The following is a 23,747-nucleotide window of genomic DNA, read 5'->3' as shown; positions in this document are numbered from 1 at the left end:
CGCAGACAGGCCAGGAGAAGCAGTGCCAGCAAGTCCCAGACAGCCGCCACCATCGCCTGTCCACACTGCGTCAGAACCTTCCGGGCGCGGATTGGCCTGACCAGTCATCTGCGCACCCACAGAGCCCAACCCACCCACCCCGAGGATGACTAGATAGTCCTCGTCGATCCCAACGGTCGAACCACATCGGGCCGGGAGAGGAGTATCGACACGGGGGAGTATCGGGCTGACCGCTGGGAGGCTGAACCGCCCCCCCCCCCCCACCCACCCACCCATCCCTTACCCTTTTAGGGGCCAGATTGGAAATGTGTCTCTACGAAATGACCCCTTCGTATGGATAGGTATTTAATTCTTTTGATATCGTTGTAGAATTGTACACGATAAAAATCATTTTGACTTTGACAATGCAGGGGGACGAGGTGGTGAAGGGTTCAGTGTCAGTTGTGTAGTGCACCCCGCATGTAGACTCGTACCACACTCACGTCCATTCATGACCCAGGGCTCTAAGAAGATGGCCAAGGTACTATTTTCATCCCTACTCAACACACTGTAGTACCCTCAGATTCAGTCCCAACAATACTATTATTCACAAAATAATAAACATAACATCAGTTTCTGAAACAAAAACGTAAAGCCCCCCCCCCCCCCCCCCAAAAAAAAAAAGAGAAAAATTCTTACCAACTAGGCCAAGTTAGGCTGGTATAAAAGAATAAAGAAAGATATTCCTACATTTCTAATGACGGGAAAATTAACAAAGGACGCTTACAACCCCTCATTAATTAGTTCTCGACATTCCAAGACATTACTCAACTTAGGTCTCCGATACCTCAGAGGTATAAGCCAAGTGGTCGATGGGAGATAACCTAGTCCATCCGCTCAGTTCAGCACAGTCGGAAACAGACGCACCTGCTGCAAATGAGAGGCCAATTTATTGTCCTCTCACAATATGTATTACACACACACCCACACACACACAAACACACACACACACACACACACACACACACACACACACACACAGAGGTGAATAGATAACGACAACATGCATTTTACGACATGTGGTACCTGAAATGAACGGAAGTTGCAATCAACAACGCAACTTCCGTTTAATTGTTCACGTTTTGGGAAGGCGGACGAACGGAGTCACAATGCGTCTCGAAAAGTGTTATTTTTGCAGTTCTACAATATATCCTGGACATGGGATGCAGTTTGTGCGCAATGATTGTAAAGTAAGTGTTTGTTCTTTATGATAAATGTTATATTATAAAGTCTTTCATTTCCAAATCGAAGGTCCATGTCAACTCTGTACGACTCGTGGCCCATTCCTATTGTGATAAAGAGTAATCTGATACAGGACATGCTAGGAAATTTTGATCCATTTTTTCAAATTCTTATGTGTGATTTAATTGCTTGATAATGATGACGATACTGATAATATTGATAATGTAGATTGACTCTCAACCTCCCTGGCAGGGAGCTCATGAGTACATGAAAAAATGTACACATACGTCAAACACAAACACGGCACACGTGTGCATCCACACTCAGCAAACAAAGAAGTATGTCCATACACACATAGAGCGAAAGTTAGTGTTGAAATCATTTTCAAATATAGATTACCTATATGAGCCAACAAACAGTGAAGGTGGGTGGGAGCAAAGGGGTATAGTGGTATAAGAAAGTGTGAAAAAAAAAAAAAGATGGTACAAAATGAAAAACATTTTCTGTTACATAAGTTCCTGACATGATTTTGCTGATGAGCATTTTTATTACTTTCATTTTGATCATAGTGTTGTACTGTACCAATCAGTCACCGCCCATCTGTTAAAATTTGATTACAGTCTTTAAAGTTTTCAACTATATTCTTTGGTTTTGTTTAACAAAGATGTTGATTGTCAGCTGGTGCTTATGATCAGATCTTCAGATTTTGCCGGTCCAAGTGCCATAAGGCATTCCAGAAGAAACGCAACCCAAGAAAAACAAGATGGACCAAAGCCTACAGAAAAGCCACTGGCAAAGATCTGACAGTGGATCCAGTCTATGAGTTTGAAAAGCGACGCAATGAGCCAGTCAAACACTCACAAGAACTGATGCAGAAAACAAGTAAGTTTATAAGAAATAGCTCTTATAAATCTCACTTTTTTAAAGTTATTAAACTGTCCTGTTATTTTCATTTGCATAATTTTGCTCTCTTTTTTTTCTTTACCTCACCTATCCCCAACTCGGTCTGTCTTTCATTTTTCTTAAGTTGAATTTGTTTTCTCTTGTTTTGTCCTCCAGTTCCTGTCTTCTCAGTCTCCAGATTTCCAACTATTGTTTCGTTTTTGTTGATATATATTAAAAGTAATTAAGTATGTGTCTTCCATTAACCAGGGCTGGATCTCAGCACTGATACTATATCACTTTTTATCAGCACTTTTGTTTAATGTTCTGTGCTAATTCCACAGACTTGAGAACATTTTAAGCTAAGCAGACTTAGTGCTTTAAGACTGGTTATGCAACTAACCCCAGGGAACCACTCAAGTGAAAATGTTCCTGGATAAATCATGTTTTGGAGTGACAGCTTGGTGGTCAATCTTTTTATCAAGGATTTGTTTAGCAGGAACAAGGACCCTGTGGTTGGACCACATGTAAACTGGGTTTTCTTCGCTCCTTTAGTGGAATACCAGGTCTTAGTCCTTTGCATAATGATAATGCAGTTAATTCATGTATTGGAATGTTGTTCTATACATTTAGCACACAACTGTGAATCCACTAAGTAAGAGAAGGGTTTCAGCACAATGAAAGAAAATCTTATTTCATAAAATGAAGTGAAATGAAATAAAAAATGAACTGACTCTCTAGTAATAAACTGTGCATTTTAGTTAATCAGTTATTAGGACCATCATTTGTTATCATTTTCAAAGTTATTTGAAAGATTAGCACACAAATATGAAATAAATACTGAGTGTCTAGTGGAATGGAGGCTTAGTCTGTGTGTGAAATTTAAATCATTTGAATTGCAGAACGAATTTCTATCATCAGACTTTTCTTACTTTATATATATATATATATATGTGTGTGTGTGTGTGTGTGTGACACAGCACGTGAAAATCCGGCTAAAGTCGCATCCAGCAATTCTTAGCTGTACACAAAAACAAGTGGTTAGGATAAAAATAATGAAGATGGGGTTTTTGAAATTTTATAAATATTGCATCTTCAAAGTCTTATTTTTGCTGTCAGTAAGTATCTTTGCACAAAACACCCTGAAACTGTAGTATTTTCAATGTTTTCAGGTGCATGCATGTCAAAACCATGTAAAAAAAAAACCCACTGCACTCTTTTGCCCTACTTCAGTTGCATGCTGAAAGCAACGAAGACAGGGAAATTCCGGTCTGCGGAGTAATATGTGGAAAAGAGCAGTGAACAGGCCTTGATCGTCTCCCCTAGACCTTCTGACTCAAGATAGTGTGTGAATGTGGTCAGTTTTCAACAGTTTTACTGGTTACCCTCTGTGAGTTGCGACTTTAGCTGGGTCCCATCGATTCTTCAAATTTAGCCAAGTTTCTGACTCAAAGTTAGAAAAATTCATAAAGTTCAGGCTTTCTGTGGAATAGTTCAATTGGTTGTATTTCATTCTGCGGTGTGTGTGACTCAAAAAAATTCGTCAAAGGACCTATGTGTTCATAATATCCGCAACTTGAAGGAAACAAATATGGCGTCTTTGAAAACATCTGCTAAGCAGCTCGCAGCAATTCTCAACGAATCTCAACAATTAGGTTGTGAAGTGAAAGCATGACTTGTTGCACACTTGAACTGTGACCCTATCTGAACATATTTAGGCAATAGGCATCTTGACACTTTCCTCATTTGGCTACAAATAGCTATGAAAGTATGTTACCCCTCACGCACCGGCTGCGCCACTGTAACTTCAGATCTAAATGTCTTTCCTTTGAGCATCACTTTTGACTTTCAAACAATCAGTGTGTTATGTATATTATTCGTTTCAGGCACATTGCTTAACAGATTTAGCACTAAACATGTTATTTGGCCACAGTATAACCAGATGGTCTTGACCGGCTAACCCGTAATTTAAAATGTTTTGAAGACATGTATAAAATTTGTAGCCAGAGACAACTGATTGAAAATATATGTGTTGCACATATGTACTCTGATACTATCTGAACATTTTGAGGTTCATATAGACCTACCAGCACTTTCTTCAAATGGCTAAATTTAGTCTTGAAATTAATTAGGTCATTACATACACTGACTACATTATGGTGACTACTGTTCTAAACAGTGTTTGTTTATCACACTACTTGTGACCATTCACACAAGTACTGTGTTGCACTAGATCTGTATTAGCTATATTCATAAATACTCTGATTACCTGGAATCTAATTGAATTGGTGTTGTTTAAAGTCTATCAGCCACATGTCAGGAGATTGATTAAATCATCTGTAATATGGTCACAGCAAGATGTGATGGCCTTGACCAGCAAATCCATTATTAGGCCTGAAAGATATCTCTGTGTGTCTGAACAACAACATACATTTCATTTGGTCGTGGTAACTGCATATAATCATGCTATTGTAACTATCGAAACAGATATTTGATAATGTGGGAAATACAGTAAGACTGTTCTCCTCGTTTCAGATCATACTTGCTATGGTACTAAAAAGCACAACAAATGACTTTAACACAGTCCTCAGAAGTTTAAAAACTTGTATTTCTGCTTTTACCCATCAGCCAAGGTCCTGTTCTTCCAGGTAGTGATCTTGTTACTGATTTTGACTGTAAACGACTGATCCAATAACACACTTACATGATCAGATATATGACTGACTGGCACACTGTGATAACAAAAGTTACAAAAGTGACCAGTCCATTCCAATCACAACACCAGACCGGTTGCTGTCTGCTTGCATCTGCCATTAGGACACTAGGCCATATCACAAAAATTGTGAAGGAGATCTGTAGCAGAGACTTATGTTTAGGTGGGGTTGTTGGGCTTTGATTTATTCATCACTCTCTTGAGACATCAAAAGGCAATGGAAAAGGAGGGATGATGAGAGTTTGGGGGTAGGGGTGGTAAACGGTTTCTTGAGATGAAAATCCCACTTGCATGCCATTGGATGTGTGGTTAGAAGAGTCGCAAAGTACATAATGTGCACTTTGTAAAACCAAATAAACAATTTTGATAGTTTCAGCTTGACTGAAAAACTAAAACATCAAGCTGGTATCACAAAGTTAATGAAAAACCCTTCTCGACTAGTTGGGTTGTCTCTTTCCAAGTGGGCAATGTTTGGTCTTTGTGACAGCCCCTACCGTGTACGCAAGGATGTGCACTTTAAGCTGGTCTTGCAACATTTGCACCTTTCTCTGCACACCACTGTGCAGCAGTGAATCAGTTCACATAAAGTTTCTTGAGCTTTTGGAAAATGGTCCACAAAGGTCTTCCCCTCTCCTTTTTGTAATCCCCACCGTTCTACCTCCAGATGTAAGCACTCTCTCGGATAAACTGCTCTCTGTGTGTGTTGTTCAAGAGCTGCTGATGTGGGTGGAATATTTTCCGAAGTTTTCATTAGAGATGAGAGGCTGTCTGACAATGCTGACGACACACAGCTTGCTCAGACAATCAAACAACAGGTCAACAAACTGCTCAATGATGTACTCAGGCACTTTGGTTATCCATCATCATCAGGAAAGCATTGATAGTTGTTTTTTTTGTTTTGTTTTGTTTTGTTTTTTGCTGCCCCATCATCTGCACCGTTTCAGTGGCATTACTCCCACGCCGCTCATTTAGATTCCCCCATACACGGTCACACCCAGGTTCGTCCGTCACAGTTCCAGCGTCGGCAGTCCACAGGGAACCATCGATGTTAGGTTGCCAGGAGGCCACACACCAGAGGAGACCCTGCACTGCTGCTGAGTCACTTTGGTGGTGTTCAGTGGTGCCTGTTCTGTTTTAATGTACTTAGGACACCACCTTCTAATCCCCGTACTAACAACAATAATGGCTTAGTCGCGGAGCCAGACTGAGTGAGTGTCCCTCCCAGAGTGGAGACCGCCACCACGTCCCTCAAACAGCAGTCCCCCATGAATCTGCCGACACTGACGACATTGACAGGACTCACCCCAAGCACAGAAGTGGAGGGGTATCAAAACTGAGGTCACCATGAGAGCAGGGCATGAAAGGCCAAAGACTTTGAGACTATTTTGTTTATATATATATTGATGACGATGAAGGAGGAGGAGGAGGAGGATGTTGCTGTGGAGGTCCATTTTGGTTTGGGACTGCATGACAAGGCTGTATTCTACGCTTCCTGTCATAATGATATCCCGGCGTTAACCAGGCCCGAGAGATACAGACACTTGCAGTGTTGGTCAGGTAATTAGAGCAACACACCCAAAGACGCATCCTTGAAGTGGATGACACTTGACTGTGTGGTCCCAGTCTCCCCATTTAAGCCCACAGCATACTCAACTCTGGGTAGGAGCCGGTCATGGGCTGAAAAACCCACCTCTGCTGGGATTCGAACCCGCGTCCTCCCAGCGTCAGTACACGACGCTAACCACTTCGCCACAGCGGCTGATGGAAAGCATTGATAGTTTGCTTACAAACAGCTACTCCTTGTGTTCCTTGCTTTTCTTTTGCTTCTGCCAACAAGCCAAAGCCATGGTTTATGCGCAATTCCTGCTGAACAACAACAAAATCAAAAGTGACAAAGGGAAGGGAGGGGGAGTTAGAAGTACTGATATGAATCTGAAACATATAATATTTTTGATCACCATCTGATAAACACTGTTATCAGATGGTGATAAAAAATATTGTTTCAGACACACAAATGTCCATAAACCGCACACGTACACATTGGCACACAAGCACACAGACACAAATATACACAAAGGCACACCTACGCACACATACACATGCAAGCATGCACAAAACACACAAATGTGCACACATATGTAGATGCACGCGTGCACACACCCACATACACATACACGCATGCATGAAATCTCACTCCCTCAACCACTTTCACACACAATCTCTATCCTTGTCAAGACGCTGGAGCTGTTGGTAATGCTGCATTCAAACGACATGATTGTCACTTCAGTTGTAACATTCAGTGGATTTGCGCTTCCAGGCCACAGACACTAATATTAGTAATAAATCTACTGTCTGTGTTCCAGCTGATTTATGTTAGCTGATTATGAGGCAGTACATATCATGACTGCAGTTAGTAAATGTTAGTTTGATCACGATCTACGCCGAAGTTCCCAAGAGTAATGCATCAGCTAATGGGCGTGAAGTATTTGAACATTCACAAATTTAAAAAGATGGTAAATTGTGACTTTAGCTGGGTTTTCACGTGCTGCGTCACACACACACACACATACACACATATATGTATGTATGTGTGTGTGTGTGTGTATATATATATATATATGTATATTTATTTATTTGTTTATTTTACTGTTGTTAGACGTGGATGTTGTCGTCTTGACCACTATCCCATCTTTAAAAGTCTTGTGTGCAATTATCTTAATCCCTGTAAAGTGTATGAGACATCACATGCATCTTAATTCTTAGTTCTTCAGTGCTTGGTTTTATTTTCCATCTGATATATTTGTTGACTATTGATTGCTTTGTTGAAGTGATTGATTTGTTATTTGTTTCTTATTTTACAGTGAAAGCTATGGCAGCCATAGAAAAGATCCGAGTGAAAAGAGCTGGTCATCACATTAAAGAAAGGTAACATTTTTTTTTTCATTTTAAATTACTTGATTGGGAGACAGTGTGAATGTGTATGTGTATGTGTGTGTGTGTAGCAATTTACAGTTCTAATATTTTTTAATGTTCTGTTGTACTTCTAGTAACTGAAGGAAAAAAACATAGTTGAAGCTGGTATTGTGGGTACATTTTTTATTATTAAAAAAAAGATTGCCAAGGTGTTCTTACTTTTTACCTACTTGGCAGCAGTCTTTATTTCTGAGTCTGATAGTTATACAAACATGGCCAGGAACAAAACAAGAAGACTGTAACTTGTAATCCAAGAGGGTTGTACAAGTTAGGCACTTAGCAACAAAACACAAAATCATTTCTCTCATTTATTATCAGGTCAGTTCTATCCTCTTATTGTAATCAAAGATGATTTTTTTGAAGACATAATCGTAATGTATTCTCACATTCACTCACTGGTATGGAATTGCTAGATATATTAGTTTCCAAGAGCAGCTTACAGTGACATATACATTTTTAAGTGAGTATCAAATCTTGGATTGAAAATGCTGCCCATCCATAAAGGCAATGTCTTATTTACTCGTTCATATACTTGCATGTTACATGTATTTGCAGACTTACTAAGGGCAAGAAGTTACGTTTGGAGCATGGAGCCAAGATCCTGGAGAAGAATATTCACTTGCTGAAACCACAAACAGGTATGTACAAAAGTTAACAGTGTCAACGAAAGAATAGTTAACGGAAATTATCAGACGTAGTTTTGTTTAGTATGTGTCTGTCTGGACTTCAAAATCCGAACCTTTTGGACTTTATACATTTTAAGTGCCAATGGCAAGTTCAAATCAACTATGTTGTAACATATACTAGTGCTGAAAAATCCACTTGACTACTCTTTGTGTCTGTATGATATGTTTCAGTGTGATGAATTTGTTTTCTGAGCATATAATTTTGTGGGTATATATGAGTACCATGTGGATGTGTCATTGTGTGTGTGTGTACATATATATAGATGTGTGTGTGTTTGACCTTTGTATCAGAATTCCTATTTTACCACTTGACCAAAGAATATTTTTCTTGTTCGTGATGGTTTTACTCCTCTGTTTCCTGTCTTTTCTCAGTTTCAGTAGCATTGAACCTTTTTTAGTTTTTACTTTAAAAAAAATTTTTTAATTTATTTGACAACTTTTGTCTATGTGGGCTGCAACTTTGACTAAATGTCATAAAGTGTCTTTGTTCATTCAGTCATTGAATGTTATGCAGTCTCTTGCAGTCATTGATGCTGATTTGTTTGTCCCTCTGTCTCTCCATCTCTTGTTTTCTCTCTCTTTCTCTCTCTCCTGTTGTTATGGGCCAGAGGCCTGACAAATAACACATTCTTTATTGCTTTTACATTTATTTAAATGGCATTATTTTATTATTTTTCAACATGCTGCAAGCTTTTTCAGAATTGAACTTCATTACTTTATTAGTTTGACTTTTATGATACTAGTGACATTAATTTTGGTTACCATGTTTTCAGTTTTATCAAAGCTACGTGATTGTAGTATACATTTTTCTTTAAGTGGTTCTGATTGTTTTGTTATTTCTTGCTTTCAGTGGCACCCAAGGTGAAGAGGGAGGAGAGGCTGGTGGAGGTGGTGGAAGAGAAGGATGAAGAGGATATGCTGGTGAATTGAAACAAACTGCAGAAAGTTCTTGTACATGAATAAATATTGTCACTTTGGAAAAAGTAAACTGACTTGTGTTTACTTCATTTTAATCTTTCACCCTGTCTGTGGTAATTTAAGGTTTTTGCACATATTTACATTCATGTTTGAACTGACTGTCAAACAGAAAGATTAAAAAGAAAAATTCAGTGAGACATTGGTGAAGGGGGAGGTTCTGTTTGAGTTTCCAGGTGTCAAAGCATGCGGACTGATCCATATATGTTTCACCACATATGCTGGGGGAGGAGAGGGGTTGGGAAGCAGGTGCTTGACCTTCACATAAACCCATTGTGCTGATCAGGCCTTGAAGGGGGATGGAAGGAAGACAAATAATGTGGGCACTATTTTAAGGGCAACAGAAAAATCATAGTAAATAGCTTTCCATCTGCACCATTCTCAAGACAGAGAGGGAAATTCTGCTGATTTGTGTTTATACAATGCTCTTTCATCTGTGGTAGTTTTTAACCCTGAAGAAAAGTTGAAGCAACTGCAAAACTTTATTTTTTGCGTGTCCACATGTACTGTTAAAAAAACATTGGCAATGGTATAATACGAAGATTTGGTGTATCGTTGGATATTCCATTTTCTTCAAAATCACCAGCATGCATGACGTATTTCACTGTTGACCTTCAAGTGAATAGTTTATACTTCAGAAACAGTCAGCTTCTGGTCATAAGTCATTACCTGGATGATTTTGAGGCAGTTACACGTGAGCACTTTCAATCTTAGATCTGTACACATGTAGTCCAAGCAAAATAGAAAAGGAAAAGAATTTAGGACATTGAATTGAATTTTTGCTGCACCATCATCACAGTTTCAGTGGCAATATTCCCATGCCCTCAGTCCAAGTGCCCCATACACAGCTAACTTGAGTTTGTCTGTCGCAGTTCCAGCATTGGTAGTCCCACAGGAAAACATTGATGTTAGGTCTCCAGGAGGCCACACACCATAGGAAACCCTGCACTACTGCTGTGTCACTTTAGTGGCAGTTCAGTAGTGCCTGTTACGATTTAGCATACGCATGACAGCCCCATACTGACGACAATAATCGCTTAGTCATGGAACCAGACTGAGTGAGCTCCCCCCCCCCCCCCCCAGTGCAGGGATGGCCACCATGACCATCAAGTGACAGTCCCCCTTGAATCTATCAAAGGCTTTCAACGTGATTCTCCTTGTCATGGAAATGAAAGGGAGAGCCCAAGGTCACCATGAGAGCAGTGTATGAAAGGCTACAGAATTTGAGATTTCTTTTTTATTTCTATATTGATGCTGAATGACGATGCTGCTGTGGAGGTCCATTTTAGGTTTGGGACTAAATAACAAGACTGTTCATGAATTTTTATGATATCCTGGCATTAACCAGGCCTGAGAGTTAGACACTTGCAACCTTTGTCTGGAAATTTGAACAACACATTGAAAGATGCATCTGTGAAGTGAATGATACTCAACATGACTTCTGGTCCAGTCTCCCCATTAAGCCCCTAACACTCAGCTCAGGCCAAAAAAACCCCAATCACCTCAGCTGAGAATCAAACCTGAATCTTCCAACCGTCAGTCTGTAACACTAACCACGGTGGCTGGTCCAGTAAGCAATCATACTGACTGTGCAATTGTCTGTCAACATCTGATGGGCTTATCAGTTGACTTTACAATCAATATTTTAATTACACATACTTAACCGTGACCCAACTAGTGCAGACTCCGGCAAGGGTCTGACATTCCTGTCCTGTGCAAACTATTATTAACTCATCACTTCACCAATGAGTAAACTGTATGTGCTCAAAATGACAAAAAATGGGCAGTCACCAAGCTGCATAATCTGCATAGGAAACAAGATAATGTACACCACTCTTGCTAGTATCTCACTGTTGTTGGAATCCTCAATGCCACAAACATGTGCATTCGTGCACACATGTGCATACACACATTAATATAAACATACATATATATTACAGTGACATCTGAGGGAAACATTCAGTCCAGCTTACTGATAAAAAAAACAACATGATCGGTGAGTTGTTTTGTTTATAGTGAGCTCTGCATGGTAAAGAAACAGAATTGCACGGGCAATATTCAATCCCAACAAAGTGACTTGGGAGAAGTACAGGGTCTTCTTTTGAAAGCAATCTGACATTAGTTCCTGTGGTAGACTGTGTTTGGAGAGTAACAAAATAAGCCTGCATATGGAGGAGACAAGCAGCATGACAGTAATGTCACTCTGAGAAAGCACTGATTTGGTACATTGTCCACACCACTCATCACCCCCACCCCCCTTTAAAAACAAAACAAAAAAACCATGCTAGACTTAACTTGTCTCTGGAATTTGAAGAAAGTACATCAGGAAGTAATTTCTTAACTGAAGAGGTGTTTGTGCAAACGCTAAAATACACCCCACCATCAGAAGGTATCAAAATAACAGTGGATACAAATGTGGTTTTTTTCAGGTTTGTGGACATCAAACTGTTTACATACCTGGTTATTATATTCAGTGAAAAGAAAAGGGATGTGTGAAGAAAAGATGTAGGTAAAGGAGAAGGAAGAGAGGCAGATCTTGAGGGGAAAAAATGAAGTTATTTAGGGGCTATGTCTTACACATGCAGATACATGTACACACAAGGAAAGCGTTGTGCATACAAGGGGAAAAAAAATCCAGAAGCATTAAAACAAGCTTATATCTCTTCTGCATGGCAGCATTGGTTGGATATTTTCCAGCAAATCTTTTGTGCAAGAATGCATAAGTGTGTGTGTTGGGTGGAAGGTGGAACATGAATGTGAACACCACAGGATTGCTAAGCGTTAGGTGTGGACAAGTGAAATGAGAAGTGCTGTCAATCAGATAATGAGCACGTTTTAGCAGGACACACATTTACAATTAGACATGTGGTCTGGTGTCATTCATGTCAGTTTTGTGCTGGTGGAATGATGTGTGGGGTGGGGTGGACCATGGGGGAGTGAGGCTGGTGGAGGTGTGTGTTTTGGGGGAGGAAGGGGTTACTACAATGGCGGTAACAAGGTTGCTGGGTCACAAGATAGGCAGTGTACTAATTACAGGGCACATGATGAAAGTGAAACATACAAGGGAGTCGCTAAACCCCAATAATGCTTTGATGAAACAGTGCACCTTGGTACAGCCACCTGCCTGTCCGCTGCATCGCAAGCTTAGGCTTTAATCCCATATAGCTGTCTTTAAATCCATCCATCTGCCATAGTGTCTCTGTATCTCAATGTATATATATATATTTTTTTTTTTTTTTTTTTTTTTCTATTACGTATGTTGATAAAATGGGACAAATAGCTTGTAAAGACAGGTTTTGGCTTGCCGGGTTAGCCACAACCGATGGGTAAATCTGTCACTGCAAGGTCTGTATCTCAGTGGATGCTTCGATGGTTCGGTAGCAGCACATAAGGCTAAATGCCCCAGCAAGAAAGAACGTGCCAGAGTTCCTTTCTGAAGGCCTGGTCAGCTCGAAGTAGGCCCAAACTATTGAGGTCTGCCAAGGCTACGCTGCCACCGTCACAAACACTAGCGGATACAAATAAAAGAAAACACACACACTCACACACACAGTCTCTGTCTGTCTCTCTTCCCTTCTCTCTCTCCTTCCCTGCACCCCTCCCACTGAGATCGTATTCACTGAGATCGTGTTTATAGGTCAGTGACCCCTCCTCTTCTATTGCGTATGTGTTCGAGCGGTATGGTGGTGTGGAGGCGCCTCTGTGCGGACGTGTTTAACCTGAAGGAGTGAGAGAGAACGTAGTACCTTGGTTTGCTCCCTTTAAATTGAACGATGAAAAATATTACAATCACGCGCGTGCGCGCGCACACATATACACAACATAGCCGTATTCTGTCTTTTTCTTTGTGCTTCAACTTAGACGACATGAGTTAGCCTTTTTCTGAATTTTTCTTGCCTTCTTCACTTTTGTTTTCCCCCTTGCCAAAAACATTTACAAAAGTTGTTTCCTAAACATGGCATGTTATTGTACGATAAAATAATTATGATGCTGTGTCTGAGGTTTTGAATAACTTGGTGTTAATGGTGTGTGTGTGTGTGTGTCAGTGATTGATGACACAGATTGGACAACTGAATGGATCATGGTACTACATGCGCCAACGAGAATCCACGAATAAAATGATACGAGTTGTCTTTCATGAGTGGGGTAGTTATTGTCCATTATTTTATAATTCACATTAACATCCGAAGTTGATTTCATCTGAAAAAAATTTAGCTTTCAGTCGTTGAAACGTATATGATTTACTGACTGTTGCACATTCAGAAATAATTTATGTCGTTTTCTTTATAAACAGCTTCTGAAATACGGACAAGTCAAATACCTCCCTCAGTGTTTACGATAGCAACTCAAAATGAGAGCGCAAAGCAGACGAGGAAAAGCAGAAACACTCAAGTAATACAAAGAAAAGGCAAAACAAAACGGGAGCACACGTGATTATCATGTTAAGTATCAAAACAAAGAAACTCGAGTCGAGTAACCTACCTATTTGTATGTAAAAGCATGCAACAATTTGAGATTATTGGTTTAGTTGGTTGTGTTTTAACTATTGACTGGAACTCCGTCAGACATCGTACAGTGGATCGAATGCCAATCAGATGAATCGAGACGAACATAACGAGTTGTGTTTGGTTCAGCTTGTGATGTTTCTTTTGGAACGTAATGGATGAAAATGCATGCCAGGAAGGTCAGGTTTTGAGCGATGTGTGTGTGTGTGTACACCAATTTATCCCCCCCCCCCCTTTTATAATTTATTCATCTATCTGTTTTTACAGGGGAATTTGGAGGTATTTTGATTCTACATTGTAGTGTAAAGACATATAAAAGTGCACATGGTAATTCCTCACACACACAAACGAACTCGCACACACACACACACACAATCATAATGGTTGCCAAACGAAAGGTATGACTCAGCCCAAAATAATGCACATAGCAGTCACAGTGAGGGCAGGTCACATAGTTGTGATTGGATGGATAGTTCTCAGCTTCTAGGCCTTTATGGAAGATATTGACTTTGTGTGTGTGTGTGTGTGTGTGATTTTGTTTTTGTTTTTTGTTGTTGTTGTTAGTTGTTGTTTTTGTTTTTTGTAATTCAGTACAGTGTAAAATATACTGATTAAAATACTATTATCTTTTTTTCAAAGAATTAGACTGATGAAAGGGTGATACATTGTTAGTTTTATTTTATAGTTTACATGACTTACTGTCATCTAAAAAGAAAAAAAAGGAACAAATCACACAATATTGAGTATATCAGGAGTTTTTTTTTGTGGGGAAAGGGGAGGAGGTGGGGGTGGGGTGGGGGGGGCGATGAGGTGAGGTATAAAAACTATTCAGAATTTGGAAGTGTACTTTTCACTGCCAGTGTTAACAGATAAACACATCATTGGTGAGCAGGTGAAGTGAAAGATGTGGGGGATACTGGATACCTGCAGCGAGAGTTGGGCCAGGTGTTGCCATTGGGTTTGGCAAAAATCACTGAGCTTCAGCCCTCTGACCCCATTACAGTGCTTGCCCTTTGGCTGTACAAGTACAGGGTATGTATAAATCAACCAAAGAAAACTGGAGATGCACAATATTGTATTAAATTTTCTTATATTAATACTTGCACCACACTGTATCTCACCTTAGGTATTTCTTTGTAGCGTTTGTTTGTTGGTGTGATTCTGATTTTTTGTCTCAGGCAGTTGATTGCATGATTCACTAATTTCTTTGGGAAAACATTCAATGGAAAGAAAAATATGGAGAGAGCAAGTGTAGTTGTTATTATGCTGATCACTGTCATCACACACTTTTTAAGTGTGGCATAGCTCAGTTATTTCAAAACATGAATATGTGAATAAGCATACTCATGTGCTGTGCTGTGCTGTGCTGTGCTGTGTGTGTGTGTGTGTGTGTGTGTGTGTGTGTGTGTGTGTGTGTGTCCATGCTTGTGTGTTCATGAGTGCCTGTGCATGTATGTGTGTGATGAGTGTGTGCCATGTGTGTGTGATTGTGTATGTGTGTGTGTGCATGTGTTTTTTGTGAAAGTGCAAATGTGTGTATTTGTAGTATCATGTGTAAGCTATTCCTGTTGAATATAAAACATAATTTGTTGCTTTCAGGAACTGAACCCTCTGCCAGCTGGTATGACTAACATCTCAGATGTACATGATTCAACTAAGTATGTACCATCATCTCACATGACTGTGGCAGAACCAGCTGCAATGGATGAACAAAGGGCTAGTTCTGTACAAATAGTTCAAAATGATGAAGATGATTCAGATGATTTTACTGAAGACTCAGGGTATTTAGGATATCTAGTGGAGGCTGAGGTTCACAATGAGACGATGCCTATGCTCTCAAACATAGGAGATCTTTTTGATGATGATGATTTAAGATAATTCAGGGTCCACCATGAAGATCATTAATGATATCTGTGTGTGTGTGTGTGTGATTCTGTGTGTGTGTGTGTGTGTGTGTGAGAGAGAGAGAGAGAGAGAGAGAGAGAGAGATATTTTATACACTTTTTACTTGTATGTAATAGATGTTGTGAGAATTAATTAATGTAGAATTTATCTTGAATACACGAAGAAAAAGACTTGCAAACAGTTTGCTATGCCTAATTTTTGGTAAAAGAAATGATCTGTGATAAAACATTGAAACATCTGATTGTAAAGTGTGTGTGTGTGTGTGTGTGTGTGTGTGTGTGTGTGTGTGTGTGTGTGTGTGTGTGTGTGTTTCTGTTCAATCAACTGCCATGCCACTCATCCCCACTTCCATGACCACACCAGATTTTATCTGAGCCTCTTGTACCAGCAGTCACAAGGAACTATCAATATCAAGTTGTCATGAAGCCATACATTTATATCTCCTGAGATCTACAGCAGTGTCCGCTCTGATAACACGAAGCAGGACACAACCTAATTTATAGAATGAATCAACAAATACATATCTGTTGATTGTTTGAATCTGCACAGACACAGACACAGAAGCACACACAGAAGCACACACTTCTTCTTTGTATCCGTATCACCAAATGTCTGCTATACACCATTCTCTTTCTGCACACATAGACACACATGGACACATAGGCACGCACACACACACACACACACACACACACACACACACACAAGGAATGGAGACCAACAAGTGCTGCATCCTCCAATGATGATCCTGGTGATTTAAAACAAACAAAATGTGTTTGTTGTAACAGCTGTTGATATTCTTGTGGCCCAAAATTGTTTGTTAGATCGAATAGCTAAAAGAACATTACATGAAGAAGAAATGAAAATTATTCTCAAAGCAAAATAAGGGCACCAGTTACAACACTATGTTCAGAATTTATAAACTTCAGATTCTGTTACAAGGAGGCATCAAATCATGTGGACTGATCCATTTAATACACCTTTTTTTTCTGCCTTTTAGGGCAGATGCCTGACCTATGCACAAACCCAACTGGCATGATAGGCCTTAAGAGCCAGCCAAATGACATGAGAGAGGGAAGAGAGGGGGAAACCATTGACAAGGAGATGTTAGATAGAAGTGGAAACGTACTTGGGCTCTAAAACAGTCAGACAATGCCCATAAATACAATAGTGCAAGTATTTATGCTTTCACAAACGCAAAGTAAAGACACTCAGACAGGGACAGAGACGACTGAGACAGAGAAGGAGACAGGCATACAAAGAGGATGGAATGAATGAGATGAGGAAACAAAAAATAAAACAAACAAAAATAAACAAATAAAAAATAAATAGACAAATGATTAATATATGTAAAACATTCATGAATCTGATTGGATAAAAAGCGCAATGGGAATCTTTTGTCAAACAGCCTGCTTCATTTGGAACGCTTGTGGCATTTTGTGAGAAAGCAAACAGTTCATGTACAGCATCACTATTTTAAATTTTTGCTCTCAACTGACTTGAAAGTTCCATCCTCACTGGAAAGAAAATAAGCTAGTTGATTATGAGACTCCAAAGCTTTAAGTCAAAAGGGTCGGCAGTCCTTCTGGCTGGCTAAAAGTTAACCCTTTCACTGCCAGGAAAATAAGATTTAAGTGAAATCTATTTGCCAGGGTTTTTTTTCCCAAAAAACGGGTATAAATTTTCAAAAAAATCTGTGCTCTTTGTTATTGGAGAAGGACCCATAAAAGTATATATTTTCTGAAATGGAAATGAATAAAGAATACAAAAGACATGATGTTTTCCCATTAAATATATATTTTAGTGACATGCTGTTGTTTTGAAATCAGTGTTTTGTTTTTTGTCACATTTTCAACTTGTTCATTACAAACATTAGTCAGGTAATTTGCACTAAAATATCATATTTTCTGGACAAATGGATATCTGCACACACAAAATCATACTAGAACAACCACAATATAAAAAAACTGAAAAAGAAATAGATACATAATGCATTGTGACTTCTGCAAGTGATGATATGGATGTGAGGCCACGCCCCCTCAGTCCCCACCCCCCTCCACTTCACCCCTTTCACATGGTCACTTTATCCAGTTCTCATCAGACTGTGTTGGCTGAGTGCCAAGAAAATAGACCACACTGTGTCCTGCTAAAAATTCGGTGACTTCTGTCGTCTGCTTGAGCTGAACAGCCGGCATCACACTGATAGACGTATCTTGGCCACTCTCTTGATTGCTCCCTTAATTTTCTATCAAATCGTCCTATAAATGTTCACCACTGTCTTCTCCTTCGAATTAATGCTTCAATTCTTTCTGAGCCTCAGCTAAAGAAAGTAATCTTGGTTGATTTAGTTCGCCACAATCGCATGTCTTGAGCATAGAGTCAGTCCGACATTTTGTTGAGCGAGCGAGGAGAGGAGCCAGGCAAAGACTGCGGCCAGTAACCCAACCGAAACGTTCAAATAAGGACTGCCTTATGACGCAGATGGTGTTTCTAGCTATGAATAGAATCTAGAAAGATTTCTCAAGCTAAAGCTACCAGCATTTTTTTCAACGAACTGAATGCAAAGCAGGGAAAAGTCAGAATATTTTGATGACGAGTTATCTCGTCATTGTGGCAGCGAAGCGTACATGCTTTCCATGACGAGTTATCTCGTCATATAGGCAGCCTAGGGGTTCAAGGCTTTCAGGAAAAAAAAACGTAAATACGTAAACGAGCAGTGTAAACATCCAAATTAATGTCTAAAAAGCTGAGAATTGGGGTCTATATGTTTCTTCCTAAGGCACCTCTTTCAAAATATATGAAATACTGTCAGAAACCCCCCCAACTCTTTTATCAATTTTAACTGTTTATCTAATTGCTTTCACACACACTGCCACACACACACACACACACACACACACACACACACACACACACACAGATACTCTGTTTCACAAACTAACTATCAAACTCACACTAGCACTCTTTCTCACTCTCATTCTAACTCTCACACACATACACACACAATCACAGACAGACAGACACACACACACACACACACCACACACACACGTGTGCACACATGCAAGCAAACACACACACACACTCACACACACACACAAACACTCACACACACACGCGCGCGCGCGCGCACACACACACACACACACACATACTCTGTCTCTGTTTCACAATCTAACTCTCTCAAACTCACACTAGCACTCTTTCTCACTCTCACTCTCACTCTCACACACATACACACACAATCACAGACAGACACACACACACACACACACACGTGACACACACCACACACACGTGCGCATATCCACGCCCGCACACACACACACACACACACACACACACACACACAGAGCGAGAGATATCTCCATCCGAAATTAACTCACCATTCGGCATCCGTACACAGCGGATAAAACCCTATGTTATATATTTTGATTTTAATTAATTATCATTTATCTTTTTATTAATGAAAAGATGCACAGTAAATATTATTGTTCATTGATTGACAGCATTCTCACTAACAGCATCACATGCACAAGGGCGTCGTATGAAGAGAGAAAGAGAGAGAGAAGGTTGTCACGAGTTGTTACAAAATCATTAGCACAAAACAGAAACAGGTCTCTGACTAATCAGGACTGCCACGAGTCATTAAACCAGTAGGCAAAATCATTAGCAGGACCAGCCACCGTGGCTAAGTGGTTAACATCGCGGACTGTCGGCTGGGAGGACTTGGGTTCGAATACCAGCAGAGGTGGGTTTTCAGTTTGGCCCGCGGCCGGCTCCAACCCAGCGTTGAGTGTGATTTGGGCTTATGGGAAGACTGGGACCACACAGTCGAGTATCATCCACTTCACGAATGCGTCTTTGGGTGTGTTGCTCAAATTTCCTGACCAACACTGCAAGTGTCTGTATCTTCCGGGCCTGGTTGACTGGGGTTGCAACTTATGAACCCGGGTTTGGCTGTGTATGGGGGACTCGGAATGAGTGGCGTGGGAGTAATGCCACTGAAACTGTGCAGATGAGATGATGGGGCAGCACAAAAAAGTAGGGTATAGTCCTATTTAAGCGTACTAAATTCCTGGAGATATTTACCGATGGCACTTTAAGAAATTTAGGATGCTAAACACTAAACAAAACAGCAGAAACAGGAAACAACTATCTTTACTATCAATTTGGAAAATGAAAAGCAAATTGAACATAAATATGAGAGCACTGTTATTTTTGTCACAAAACAGCGGAACGTACAGCCTCAACGAGTTGACCGTATCAGTCCGCATGCATTTTTCAAATTAAAAAAAAAAAAAATGCCTGTGGTGCATGTGTGTGTGTGTGTGTGTGTGTGTGTGTGTGTGTGTGTGTGTGTGTGTGTGTGTGTGTGTGTGTGTGAACTCAGAAAACTCATTTATTGTCGTTAAACCCATCAGAGGAATTATGAACACTATATCTACCCGACGAGCGGTGGCCACTGGAGCCCATATTGTCATTGGCGGGGATTTCAACTTCCCAGTCATGGACTGGGTCAATGTCAGACTGAAGTTCACCTCCAGGTACCCAACCCTCCACCACAAGTTCATAGACACCATCCAAGACCTCGGCCTGGAACAGATGGTGACCTTTCCCACAAGAGGAGAAAACACCCTTGATCTGTTCCTTCCAAATCATCCCTCACTTGTTCCCAGGGTTGAGAGCATGCCAGAACTCTCAGACCATGACATCCCATACATGGAATTCCAAACCCACCCAGTCCACCAAAAGCAGACCCGACGGCCTGTCCCACAGTACAACAAGGCTGACTGGCCAAATCTACGTCGAGCTACCAAACAGCTGTCTGATGACATTATATCAAAGTACAATGACAAAAGTGATCCAGAAGAAGTGTGGACAGAACTGAAGGAAAAACTCCACTCGTCTGTCGAGGCACACATTCCAGTCACCACCCTCCGACCAACGGAAGAACAGCAAGCCATGGGTGGATTACAACACCAAGAAACTGATCAGGAGCAGAGATGGACTCTACAAAAGATGGAAAAAGACAGCGGGCGGCAATTGATGTATAACCCTCCGCACACACACTCACACACTGACTGCCGTGACACACCAGCACACACACACACACACACACACACACACACACACACACACACAAACACAAGCCGGGGCATCATGTGGAGACTGTCATGCTGGAGACTAAGCTGGACTTCACTCAGCACATCGAGAACATCTGCGCTAAGGCCAACAAGACTGGGCTTCTTGAGAAGGAACTTGAAGGTGTGCTCCAGCCGTACCAAAGAGCTGGCCTACAAAGCAATGGTTCGTCCAATTGTGGAATATGGCGGAGACGAGAAAATCCGTCAGAACCGTCAAACGCCAAGTTCAGTGCAGACTTCGAAGAGCCTACTGGTCCTACACTGAAAACCGGATATCTGACAGCCAAGAAACAAAGCCTGGAACGAAGAAAGCATTCTAGACATACGAAGAAAGCATCCTGGACATACATCAAGTCTCAGTGCACGGAAGCAGCCAGTGTCTCTCAATTGAAAGTAGCTGGCAAGCTAGTCTCAGAAGCAAAGGACAAGGCAGAAGTGCTGAATGCGCAGTTTCAGTCTGCATTCAGCAGCAAATTGTCCTGCTCACCAGAGGAAGTTGAGACCTGGACTGGCATGAGTCCTGAGCCCAAGGGACCCACATGTGACCACATCCACATTTCAGTAGCAGGAGTCAGGAAGCTGCTAAAAGGCCTAAATCCGAGCAAAGCCCCTAGACCAGACAGAATCACCCCTCGCCTCCTGAAGGAAATCGCAGATGAAATTGCCCCAGGTCTGACGCTTCTCTTTCAGTCCCCCATCAACACAGGCATTGTTCCAAAGGATTGGAAAAGGGCAAACGTCCTTCCTGTGTTCAAGAAAGGTGAACGATACAGACCTGAAAACTATCGCCCTATCTCCCTCACGAGTGTCCCGTGCAAAATCCTAGAGCACATTGTGGTAAGCACAATCATGGGATTTGCAGAGGCAAACAACATCCTGCGCGAGGAACAGCACAGTTTCCGGCGAAGCAGGTCTTGTGAAAGCCAACTGCTGGGGCTTGCGGACGAGCTATCCTACAACATGGAGAAGGGGAAACAGTCAGACGTCTTAGAGATGGATTTCTCTAAAGCCTTTGCCAAGGACTACCACTCCCTTCTAATCCACAAGCTCCGACATTATGGGATCACTGGCCAGGTCCATGAATGGATCAAGAACTTCCTGGCAAACTGACAGAAAGCAGTGGTTGTTGATGGAGCTTCTTCAAAGGCTGTCCCAGTAGAATCAGGAGTCCCCCCATGGATCAGTCCTGGGCCCAGCCCTTTTTCTCCTCTACATAAATGACCTCCCTGAACAACTCTCCTCAACAACACGGCTTTTTGCAGACGACACTCTCTGCCACAGAACTATAACTTCCTCCCCAAGACCGAAGGAAGCTACAACAAGACCTGGACCACATGGCAGATTGGGAAACAAAATGGAATATGTCTTTCCACCCAGACAAGTGCCATACCCTCCATGTCTCCAGGAAGCGAAACACACTGAGTGGCACATACCATCTCCATGGCCAAAACCTCAAAAGAGTAGTAGAGACAAAGTACCTGGGGGTCACCATCTCCCAAGACCTCTGAGCTGGAACACCCACACCTCAATTGAATACAACAAATAGGGCAAACAAGACCTTAGGGATTCTCCGGCGAAACCTAAGAGTGGGCTCCGTCAACATCAAGGAAACAGCCTACAAAGCCCTAGTTCGCCCCACTCTAGAATATGCCTCATCTGTCTGAGACCCCCACACTGCCAAAAACATCGACAAAAATCCAACGCCATGCAGCTCGATGGGTTGTGAACTGCCACCGTCACACCTCAAGTGTTGACTCCATGCTAACACATCTACAGTGGTCCACCCTAGCAGACAGAAGAAGAGCAGCAAGGCTGACCACCTTCTTCAAATACCATCGTGAAGAGGTCAGCATCAACACCCCATTCAGGCCCACACCAAACACCCCAGCACGGTCCACAAGACAGTCACACAGGGAGATGTATCTCCTCCCGGCATGCAATACGAACTACAGGAAGTATTCCTTCTTCCCGAGGACTGCCAGGGACTGGAACAGCCTGCCTCCCGAGGTTATCTCCTCAACCTCGGCGGAGTGCTTCAATCCCGAATCTGACCGACCAGCGCCGCCCCCCTCCCTCCCCCCACCTCCTCTGCCACCACCACCCCACCTCACAAGTCCCCAACTGCCAGTCCTACAAAACAAAAACCCATTAATTAATTAATTCATTCATTCATCATCATTTTTTTCTTTTATATATATATATATATATAAAATCAAAGTCCACAGAGCTGTTGTGCTGACCACCTTGTTGTACTGCTGTGAAACATGGACGACGTATCGCCGTCACATTCAACAACTTAAGCAGTTTCACCGGAGATGCCAACGAAAGATCCTCGGCGGCATAAAGTGGCAGGACAGGGTCTCCAACCTCCAGGTCAGTCCTAGAGAAGAGCGGCCTGCCCAGCATCGAAAGCCTGCTGATCCAGTGCCAGCTACGCTGCGGGACAGGTCACGCTGTCCGCATGACAGACAGCAGGATCCCGAAGACGCTTTTGTATGGCCAGCTGTAGGAAGGCCACCGCGAACTTGGAAGACCCTGCAAGCGCTTCAAGGACACCTTGAAGACAAACCTCAAAGCCTGTGACATAGACATCGCTTCCTGGGAAACTGATGCCCTTGACCGCTCTCGCTCTTCGCTCTAGTGAGCGAAGTCAGTCGGAAGCAGGGCTCAACTTCTGGAGACGTTTTCACTTGCAACACCTGTGGGAAGTGCTGCGCATCCCGAATCAACCTCTTCTCCC

General features: G+C 41.6%; 3 protein-coding genes across 3 annotated transcripts; all 3 read left to right on the top strand.

The window, feature by feature from the left end:
* Nucleotides 1-1,072: 1,072 nt before the first annotated feature.
* On the top strand, nucleotides 1,073-9,463 carry LOC143285090 (putative ribosome biogenesis protein RLP24). The gene is made up of 5 exons (XM_076592300.1): nucleotides 1,073-1,229; nucleotides 1,917-2,103; nucleotides 7,678-7,741; nucleotides 8,345-8,427; nucleotides 9,326-9,463. Exons 1-5 carry the CDS (start codon nucleotides 1,149-1,151, stop codon nucleotides 9,403-9,405), a joined length of 495 nt encoding a protein of 164 aa, XP_076448415.1. The 5' UTR covers nucleotides 1,073-1,148; the 3' UTR covers nucleotides 9,406-9,463.
* A 4,333-nt stretch (nucleotides 9,464-13,796) lies between these two features.
* Nucleotides 13,797-16,091, top strand: LOC143285089 (uncharacterized). The gene is made up of 3 exons (XM_076592299.1): nucleotides 13,797-14,134; nucleotides 14,848-14,987; nucleotides 15,555-16,091. Exons 1-3 carry the CDS (start codon nucleotides 14,110-14,112, stop codon nucleotides 15,831-15,833), a joined length of 444 nt encoding a protein of 147 aa, XP_076448414.1. The 5' UTR covers nucleotides 13,797-14,109; the 3' UTR covers nucleotides 15,834-16,091.
* A 4,200-nt stretch (nucleotides 16,092-20,291) lies between these two features.
* On the top strand, nucleotides 20,292-22,117 carry LOC143285011 (uncharacterized). Its single transcript, XM_076592178.1, has 2 exons — nucleotides 20,292-20,735; nucleotides 21,047-22,117. The coding sequence occupies exons 1-2, from the start codon at nucleotides 20,292-20,294 to the stop codon at nucleotides 22,115-22,117; spliced, it is 1,515 nt and encodes a 504-aa protein (XP_076448293.1).
* The last annotated feature ends 1,630 nt before the right edge of the window (nucleotides 22,118-23,747 follow it).

The sequence above is a fragment of the Babylonia areolata genome, chromosome 8 (genome assembly GCF_041734735.1).
Source record: "Babylonia areolata isolate BAREFJ2019XMU chromosome 8, ASM4173473v1, whole genome shotgun sequence".
Classification (NCBI taxonomy): Eukaryota; Metazoa; Mollusca; class Gastropoda; order Neogastropoda; family Buccinidae; genus Babylonia; species Babylonia areolata.
Note: the sequence above shows the minus strand (reverse complement) of the source record. Positions and strands in the feature narration are given on the sequence as shown.